The sequence below is a fragment of the Pygocentrus nattereri genome, chromosome 16 (genome assembly GCF_015220715.1).
Source record: "Pygocentrus nattereri isolate fPygNat1 chromosome 16, fPygNat1.pri, whole genome shotgun sequence".
NCBI classification, from domain to species: Eukaryota; Metazoa; Chordata; class Actinopteri; order Characiformes; family Serrasalmidae; genus Pygocentrus; species Pygocentrus nattereri.
In genome coordinates this window covers 38,814,499-38,824,498 of record NC_051226.1, presented here as the reverse complement: position 1 = coordinate 38,824,498, position 10,000 = coordinate 38,814,499, and the positions used below count along the sequence as shown (strand labels likewise).

At 44.4% G+C, this 10,000-nt stretch overlaps 1 protein-coding gene across 3 annotated transcripts in view; it reads right to left on the bottom strand.

The window, feature by feature from the left end:
* col5a1 (procollagen, type V, alpha 1) overlaps positions 1 to 10,000 on the bottom strand; it is a 164,316-nt gene that overhangs the window by 23,731 nt on the left and 130,585 nt on the right. For 2 of the 3 annotated variants that reach the window (XM_037546017.1, XM_037546018.1), the window contains exons 41-48: positions 7,868 to 7,921; positions 7,165 to 7,272; positions 5,622 to 5,729; positions 3,237 to 3,290; positions 2,949 to 3,002; positions 1,414 to 1,521; positions 1,240 to 1,293; positions 1,048 to 1,155 (exon numbers count right to left, since the gene is read on the bottom strand). In XM_037546017.1, the coding sequence (XP_037401914.1) occupies positions 1,048 to 1,155; positions 1,240 to 1,293; positions 1,414 to 1,521; positions 2,949 to 3,002; positions 3,237 to 3,290; positions 5,622 to 5,729; positions 7,165 to 7,272; positions 7,868 to 7,921 (648 nt within the window). The remainder of the gene's footprint in view (positions 1 to 1,047; positions 1,156 to 1,239; positions 1,294 to 1,413; positions 1,522 to 2,948; positions 3,003 to 3,236; positions 3,291 to 5,621; positions 5,730 to 7,164; positions 7,273 to 7,867; positions 7,922 to 10,000) is intronic. The other variant, XR_005131635.1, reaches the window with a different exon arrangement.

The following is a 10,000-nucleotide window of genomic DNA, read 5'->3' as shown; positions in this document are numbered from 1 at the left end:
GATCGTGAGTTACGGAGCGTCTGACAGAACAACATTGTGCCTCAGAGGAACGGCAGCCAAACACATTAGAAGATAAAAGCACCGGAAAGTGTTAAGACAAACAAAGCTGTAGTGTGAGACACACGCTCCCTGCAAACACCGAGTCTGTTACGTCTGCACTAATCAGGCCAGTCTAGTGCTAATTTGCATCTAATGTGCCAAAGAAACAGCTTAAGGCATTTTCTCTGATCCTCTGACCAGCGTCTGTGACTGCTGTGTCTGATCCACTCGTACCAGTGCAACACACACTAACACACCACCACCACGTCAATGTCACTGCACTGCTGAGACTGACTCACCAACCAAATAGTACCTGCTCCATGAGGGTCGTGACCACTGAAGAGCAGGGTCAAAGGGGGCTACAGAGTGCAGCTCTACAGTGAGTGGAGCTGATAAAATGGACAATGAGCACAGAAACCAGGAGGTGGTCAGAATGCTATGCCTCATGGGTGTATATATGTGTGTATGTAAACCCTGCACTGCCCCTCACTCAAAACACAGCCCAGGCTGAATCTCTCCTCTTAACTTCAGTGTGAGGAGGCAGAGCTAAATGGCTCTAGGCTGAATTTATAAATGCAGTGTTTTTGTGACACCACAGAAAAAATTAGACGTGTTTTAAGCTTCACTGGCAAAACTTTCAAGCTTTATCAGCTTTACATTCCCTATAGCTCCCCTATATACATGTACAGTTATAGAGCGTAGCCCATCTGATGCTACTGATATAGATATCATTGGGGTTCTAGTGCAGAACAGCAGTGACACCCACATGATAGTGTGCATGGTGCTTTTACACATGTCGGTGTCACTGCGGTCCACCAGGCAAAAACATGCAGCCAAAAGTAACTCTGTAATCAGAAACTGACCACTGGGGAAAGCCAGAGGACAACTAAGACAAACGGTGCATGGACTGCAGTCCCTAACTGCACACCAGCAAGGTGTTTCTAGTAAATTGGCCAAATGTAGTGGAGTTTACAGGTACTAAAGTTGGCTCAGGACAAAGGAACACACCTTCTCGCCCACTGATCCAGGGTTTCCAATGCCTCCAGGGGGGCCCTGGGGTCCATCAGCACCTGGGGGTCCGGCGGGGCCTCTGGGACCAGGAGGACCAGGTGGACCCTGAGAGAAAAAGAGAGAAAGATGTTAATGGGCGTGTTTACTATTGTACGCTATTAACTGTGACATGGAAGTGTCTTTTCTCACCATGTGACCAACATCTCCAGTCTCTCCTTTCTCACCAGGGGGTCCAGGCAGGCCCTGTGTGACATCACAAATCAGGCATCGCTCAGAACCAATGAGAGTTAGAGGAATTAATAACACCACTTAAAGAAGTAGTGTAGAAAAACAAAGTCTCTTGCGCTGTGACAAGGCATTCACCTGAAGGCCGACAGGTCCTGGTGGTCCGGGGAATCCTCGCGATCCCTCATCTCCCTTCTGCCCGAACAAACCCTGCTGCCCTCTAGGACCAGGCTCTCCATCAGCTCCCTACAGAGGGAAAGACAGAAAGAGTGCCTCTTTCTAAAATGCATCATTCCAAAGTACCTCAAACTAAAACACATCATTCCAATGTACCTCAAACTAAAACACATCATTCCAATGTACCTCTTTCTAAAATGCATCATTCCAAAGTACCTCAAACTAAAACACCTCATTCCAAAGTACCTCAAACTAAAACACATCATTCTAAAGTACCTCAAACTAAAACACATCATTCTAAAGTACCTCAAACTAAAACACATCATTCCAAAGTACCTCAAACTAAAACACCTCATTCCAAAGTACCTCAAACTAAAACACATCATTCTAAAGTACCTCAAACTAAAACACATCATTCCAAAGTACCTCAAACTAAAACACATCATTCCAAAGTACCTCAAACTAAAACACATCATTCTAAAGTACCTCAAACTAAAACACATCATTCCAAAGTACCTCAAACTAAAACACATCATTCCAAAGTACCTCAAACTAAAACACATCATTCCAATGTACCTCAAACTAAAACACATGTACCTCAAGCTAAAAAACATCATTCCAATGTACCTCTTTCTAAAATGCATCATTCCAAAGTAACTCAAACTAAAACACATAATTCCAAAGTGTCTCATTCTGAAATACGTCATTCCAAGATACCTCAAACTACAACACATTATTCCAAAGCATCTCATTCTATAATGCATCATTCCAAAGCACCTCAAACTAAAATACATTATTCCAAAGTGCCTCATTTTGAAATGCGTCATTCCAAAGTACCTCAAACTAAAATACATTATTCCTAAATGCCTAATTTTAAGATACATCAATCCTATATGCCTCATTTTAAACACGTCGTTTCAAAGTGCCTATTCTAAAATGGATCTTTCTGAAGTTCCTCAAACTATAACACATTATTCTGAAGTAACTCATTCCAAAATGCATCATTCCAAAGGGCTTCATTCCAAAATGCATCATTCTAAAGTACCTCAAACTATAACACATTATTCCTAAGTGCCTTTTTCTAAAATCCATTACTCGAGTTCACAATTCTAAAATACAGCATTCCAAAGACCTTAATTCTCAAAAATCACTCATCTTGCAATCCATCACTCCAGAATGGCACACTCTAAAATGCATTATTCCAAAATGCCTCAATTCTAAAATCCAGTACTCCTGAGTGCTTCGATCTGAAACACATAATTCCAAAGTGCCTCAATTCTACAATCCATCATTCCTGAGTGCCTCATTCCAAAATGTATTAGTCTAATGCACTTAAATTAAGAAACACACCAGTCTCATCAGTCATTCCGAAATGCCCTCTCATGTGCTGCAGTGCTCTGGTTTGCTGATGCTTACTAATATAATCTGTATTCTGTAAAAAAATACTTAAATAAAATATATGGAAACATGGAAACGGTCGACATGAAAATACTCACAGCTGGACCAGGCTGACCAACCGGACCCTGGGGACCAGTGGGGCCAGGAGGACCCTAAAAACCAGAGAGCGAGAAAGATGGAGGGAGGGATGGAAGCGTGAGAAGAAAACAAATCTGTTCAGTCAGTGCCTTTTATAACAAAGACTCCAGGGCTTACAGTAGAGCAACACATACATTTATATTCATATTCATAACTGCAATCCTAGTGAAACCGAGAAGTACGCATCATCAGGGGAGTCGTGAAAAAACAACATACAAACAAATGAATAAATTGTGGTAATGACTCACTTGTTCTCCTTTATCTCCTTTGCTTCCCTTCTGGCCAGGCTCGCCAATCTCACCCTGTGAAATAATGTTCAGATAAAGTTAAAACAGCATTTACAGTTGTGCACTGAAAATGTAAACAAACCCTGAATGCGCTAATCTCTTCCATATAACACTGATCAGGAATGATTAGGGCTGCACTAATGTATATCATCTGACAATCATTTATTGCAACACTGGCCTTGGCAACACTGGTATCAGAAGTGGGAACGAGTCTAAACAATCATAAAATTCTGGATATCAGTTTAAAGGGATGTTCTGGCCAAAATGAACAAGCCTACTCGCCTCTGGTGGTGCTGCAGTAGGAGAGTGAGATTTTCTGGTTTAAAGACATGAAAAAACTTCTGATGATGAAGGTGGGAAGAACGTTTAGGTGGGAAGAACGTTTCCCCCACTAGCTAACCAAATCGCATGGAAGCTGAACATCCTAGCCATTTTGATTAGCCTCTACATCAGTGGTTACAAAAAAACGGCAAGAAATGCTGCTGAAAATGTTTTATTATTAGAAAATACAACAAAAAGGCAAAATCCCTCTATGTCACCGTTACACTTAACACGGAAAATAAGACGAGCTACAAAGCTGTGTTCTTGGGTAATATCGCGTTCTAGCTAAAGTTGGAAATGAGTTAAACCAGGAACTTACTTTGTTGTTCCTCACTTAGTGGGCAAGAGAGAGCAAACATTCGATGTTGTTGCCCATTTTTAATAATAAAAAACGTGTTTTGCTTAGTTTGCACCACATATTTTGATAGCACTGGATATGTACACAATACTGAGGCTTGTATTAGCAGTCAGGGTTCTTTATAACGACACACACTAAGCGCAATATAATATACTCACAAGTATTTAGACAGTGGTACTGATAACCGAGCACTCGTATACCCCTAGCGCACACATGAAGGGAGGATGATGTATACAGTACTAGCATGCCTTTCCCAGCAGGCATCGCACCTGTCGCACCTGACTCACAGTTCACACCCAGATCACTCTCACACCTCCTTAGAGCATATTCATGCAATCTTGCAATCTACGTCCCACGCAGGCGCACGTCTACGCACCCTCGGGAGCGCACGCAGGGACTGCGCGTCAGCTGCTATAATCTCATCTCTTTGATGCATTCACTTGGGCGTATGAGCAGCCCATTGAGATTCAGAGAGACAGACAGAAGATGGATGTTGGCTTTCATTCCCACTAATGTCAGGTATACTTCATCGCAGCTCCCTCTCTCTCTCTCTCTCCCTCTCCCTCGTCTTCCTCTGAGAGGGCTGTTTATACAAATGCCCACTTTACATCCACATAGGTGAGGCTTGAGTCTCTCAAACTCTCACAATCCACCTACGAGCTCTTTTAGTCACGACCCTGCACATACAGCATGGCTCTACATCACCTGCCGCCCTCTAAAATTAGCCAAGCGCCTCCACCGAACACTCGTCAACTTCATATGGACGAAACACAGTTACGCAATGACCGACCAGTCATGTGATTGGACTGTAGAAGGTTCTGGCTGTTGTTTTAGATTGGACGTTCGATATTGACTGACCTCAGTGGATTACAGGGTAATCGAGAAGCACTGATGTTAATAACAGTTCAGACAGTGCCTTCAACATGGCGGTGGTAGTATGAGGAATGTTTTATGGGGGGGAGGGTGTCTGAGAACTTGGGCTGGGGTTCTAGGCAGCCTTTCCCTGTTGCTAGAAGGCCAGATCCCTTCATAGCTGTAGCAGGGCTGAAGCAGGACTGAGAAACAGTCCTTACGGAATTACGGACACTCCGTCACGGGAGCGGAAGGCGAGGATGTGAATTTCAAATCTGTAGATTGGAAGAAGGAGGTGTTTCAGCCAGGCTCCTCCCTTAAAAACTTCAGTTATAACATAACTACATTCATAGGGAAAGAACTTCAAACAGTCTAGATTGGCTCGCAGATACTAAGACTGACTACCTGGGTCCTGAAATTTACTACTGAAGTCAGAACGTTCTTGATACTCTGTATCGATGTAGTTCAGTGAGTCAGTTCATCATAGACGTATTAAATTTTGCACCCAACTGAATAAATACGGTTAAATCCTGGGGGCACCAAGTGTTCTTGACCAAGCACCCACAAATCTGTTCTTCTTCACAACCCCAGCTGCAAGATCCTCTTCCCTCGGTTCTCTCTCATTCTTGTGTTTTACATATTCACTCTTCTCTTCTGCCTTTGCTTCTCTCCTCCTAAGGTTTGACATCCTACATTCCCTCCACTCCTCTAAAATTCATCTATCGCTCTTCTTACATCATCAGCTAAACCTTCAGCTCAGTGACCCACATTTCTCTGAGCACTGCAATCCTAGACCTAATGTGGTCTTTTTTTACCTTATCTCCGTCTTCTCCTGGAGGTCCGACAGGGCCGGCAGGTCCAGGCAGGCCAACGGGACCCTGAATTCCGTCTCTACCGGCAGGGCCTTGAGGTCCTTTCTCTCCCTGAGGAACGAGAAAGAGATGGAGAGGGAGGTGTGATGCAAGCCAGCTACAGATGTTCAGACCTCACCCCTCAAGTATTCGTTGTGTTTCTCCATCCTGCTTTACGTTATTCTCTCTCTACTTTTAGAGATTTAAGACCGTTTTAATCTGACACTCCGCTGGTCCACAAGGCCAGCACCATCATATTGTATTATGTAAGCTAAAGTTTTTCCAGCCTTAAAGCTTTTAGGATGTAGTTGGAAGACATTCTACCAAATGTTAGCATAATTCTCTTGTTGGGATGTAAACAAAGTGATTCGGACTTTTCTGATGCGAAATGCTGGCTTGGGTTTTCTTTACGGTGGGATGCAAAACCATCAGTCAACCCACAGGTGTCTTATGACTTTATATGTAATGTTGATGAGAAACACTGGTGAATAAAAAAAAAAGTTGTGTCACTTTGAGATTATTCTGCTTTATAATTCCCTTAAAATATATAAATATATTTACCTCCTCAATGAGTGCGTCTACATGCACTCAGTAATCAGACCATAATTAATAATCAGATTTCAGATTTTCAGATTCAGAAACTGGGATAAAGAGGCTGGAGTTGAGCTCACTAATCCGATTCCTCAGAGCTGTGAGCTCTGACTCTGATTTCTTTCGGACTTCTCAATCTGAGCATGTGCGAAAACAGATGGCGGTACCGGAAATAAGCGAGCAGCATCGCCGCAAGACGCAGCAGAACACTTTTGAAGCGACGCTGAAACCGAACACATGTTTAACGAAATGAAGGATTTAAATATTCATCTTCAAAATGATGTATGTTTTATGATGTATATTTTCATGAAAAAAAAATAATAAAAAGGACTTCTTCTGTGAGTTTATCGGCTGGATATAAAGCAGAAATCGGACTACTGTCTCACTCATTTGAGTTTCCCCATTATCTGATTACGCAACCATTTCATCATGTGAAAATTTGAGAAATTGGAGGAATTTGAGAGCTTTCTCTGGACTTCCTATTGAGATTGGACTGAATTGTCTGGCTGAATTGAATTTACATTCCAATTTCAGGCTGGACTCATGAAAGATGTGGGCAGCAGATTCTAGCCGCTGTTTAAGAAAGTTCAGTGAGCGCTGTTTTGTCTAGTGGATGATGTTTAATCAATATAACACACAAGCATCTCACTAAGAGCAGCAAGATGTTTTTGTACTGCGTCTAAAGAATGTTCAGGAGAGAACTGCAGCCAGCCAGACGGCACAGGCCAATGAAAAAGAGCAGCAAATTAACAGGGAAATGTGCACTTTGAATTTTGCGTAGAACATCCTGCTTCTGATTGACTGGATAATTAGCTAATGAATTCAATCAGGCACATGTGGAGCGGGAAAAGCACCAAACTGTGCAGTGTTGGGGAACCCCAGTGCCAACCGAAACAGAAAATGGGGCAGAACTCACCGGTCCACCTTTCTCTCCGGCTGGGCCTGGAGGTCCCTGAGGTCCTGGTCGTCCTGGGAGACCGGTGGGGCCTGCCGGACCAGCTGGACCACGCTCACCGGGTGAACCCTGACGGAGATGAAATAATCAATAACGTTACAAAAATGGAAATAAGGCAAATCTAGACTCCATCGATTTGCTGAAAACTCACATGTAGTTAAAACCTGCATGCGGGCTCAGTTTGATTGATCTAGATTAAAGTAATCAGCATTAATTCTGGAGCGGCAGCACCCTGAGGGAAGCTACTCAGCGTGCTGAGAGCTCACTGAACAGGGCACATGTGATGAGCGCGAAGCATCGATTACACAAGTCCGCTCAGCCTTACTTTACGTCGTTCATTAAAAATCTAGTTATGGAGATGTGGGCGAGAGAGGTAGAGAAACAGAAGCAGAGAGAGAGAGAGAGAGAGAGAGAGAGAGAGAGAGAGAGAGAGAGAGAGAGAGAGAGAGACAGACAGACAGACAGAGAGAGAGAGAGAGAGAGAGAGAGAGAGAGAGAGAGAGACAGAGACTGACAAACCTGTGTGTGCATACTTACTGTAGGGCCCCAGCGTAGAGCAGAGGACAGAGAAGGAAACAGGAAAGAAGACGGTGAATAAAACAAAGGCTCCAGAGGCCGAGAAAGAGACAGAGAAAGAGAAAAGAACACGCTTGTGTTCACTCACAGCGGGTCCGGGTGGGCCTGGTGGTCCTTCATTTCCTTTCAAACCTGGAGAGCCCTGTGAAGAAAGAAAATCCAGCTGAGTGAAACCGCTGAACGTCAGCCACAGGGAGGAGGAGGAGGAGGTCAGCCGCAAAAACAGCTGAACGCACTCGGACACGCATTCAAATTCATTCTGTTTGTAAAGTTCAAAGCAAAAATCTGTGCAGTGCCTTCACAAGACATTATCATAAGTCCACATCATAAATATCCCAACCAGCTCAGCATCTGGACGAGGAAATAAAAATGTAAAAATGAGTTTTAGTGCTGAATCTGTAGGTCTGACGATGCGTCAGCTAATGTAAGTGTAAAACAAGTGTAATGTGAGCAAAGCCAAGCTGATCATGACGCTGACGAGTAAACGAGGTCCTAAGAAAAACTTCCCGAAATAATGAGGTATGTTTTTTGTACAGGTTTATGTAACCACATTAACTTGCAACCACACGGATTAAGCGCTCAGTGCGGAAGTGAATGTCCTTCACAGCATTCTGAAGACTTTCTAAAGCACTCACAAAAGTAAGACCTGACCCCCAGTAACTTCTGGTTCTAGTGGTTCTAGTACATCATTCACCTGCTTGGCGAGACAGCTGGAATGGTCACTTTAACTTTTTATAGTCTTTTATAGTCTTTTATGCCACTCGACTATTTTGGTAATTAAAGTGAAGGTTTATGTTGGCTGGAACAAGCCAAATCACAGATGAACAACGTTGACTTTCCAAGCCCTCATGTCAAGCCCACGTCAGGCCAACACAGGCCCACCATCTAACACTGGTTGCCAGCCAACACCAGGGCAACATAGGCCCACTGTCTAACACTGGTTGCTAGCCAACGTCCAATGTAGGCCTATCATCTCACATTGGTTGCAGCAAATGTCAGGCCAACATATTTTGGAGCCCAACTTCTAACACTGGTTTCCAGTCAGTGTCAGACCAGCGTAGGTCCACCATCTAACATTGGTTTCCAGCCAACATCAGACCAACGTGGGTCCACTGTCTAACATTGGTTTCCAGCCAACATCAGACCAACATGGGTCCACTGTCTAACATTGGTTTCCAGCCAACATCAGACCAACGTGGGTCCACCGTCTAACACTGGTTTCCAGCCAACATCAGACCAACGTAGGTCCACTGTCTAACATTGGTTTCCAGCCAACATCAGACCAACGTGGGTCCACTGTCTAACATTGGTTTCCAGCCAACATCAGACCAACGTGGGTCCACCGTCTAACATTGGTTTCCAGCCAACATCAGACCAACGTGGGTCCACTGTCTAACATTGGTTTCCAGCCAACATCAGACCAACATGGGTCCACCGTCTAACATTGGTTTCCAGCCAACATCAGACCAACGTGGGTCCACTGTCTAACATTGGTTTCCAGCCAACATCAGACCAACGTGGGTCCACTGTCTAACATTGGTTTCCAGCCAACATCAGACCAACGTGGGTCCACCGTCTAACACTGGTTTCCAGCCAACATCAGACCAACGTGGGTCCACTGTCTAACATTGGTTTCCAGCCAACATCAGACCAACGTGGGTCCACTGTCTAACATTGGTTTCCAGCCAACATCAGACCAACGTGGGTCCACTGTCTAACATTGGTTTCCAGCCAACATCAGACCAACGTGGGTCCACCGTCTAACATTGGTTTCCAGCCAACATCAGACCAACGTGGGTCCACTGTCTAACATTGGTTTCCAGCCAACATCAGACCAACGCAGGTCCACCGTCTAACATTGGTTTCCAGCCAACATCAGACCAACGTGGGTCCACTGTCTAACATTGGTTTCCAGCCAACAACAGACCAACGCGGGTCCACTGTCTAACATTGGTTTCCAGCCAACATCAGACCAACGTGGGTCCACTGTCTAACATTGGTTTCCAGCCAACATCAGACCAACGTGGGTCCACTGTCTAACATTGGTTTCCAGCCAACATCAGACCAACGTGGGTCCACTGTCTAACATTGGTTTCCAGCCAACATCAGACCAACGTGGGTCCACCGTCTAACATTGGTTTCCAGCCAACATCAGACCAACGTGGGTCCACCGTCTAACATTGGTTTCCAGCCAACATCAGACCAACGTGGGTCCACCGTC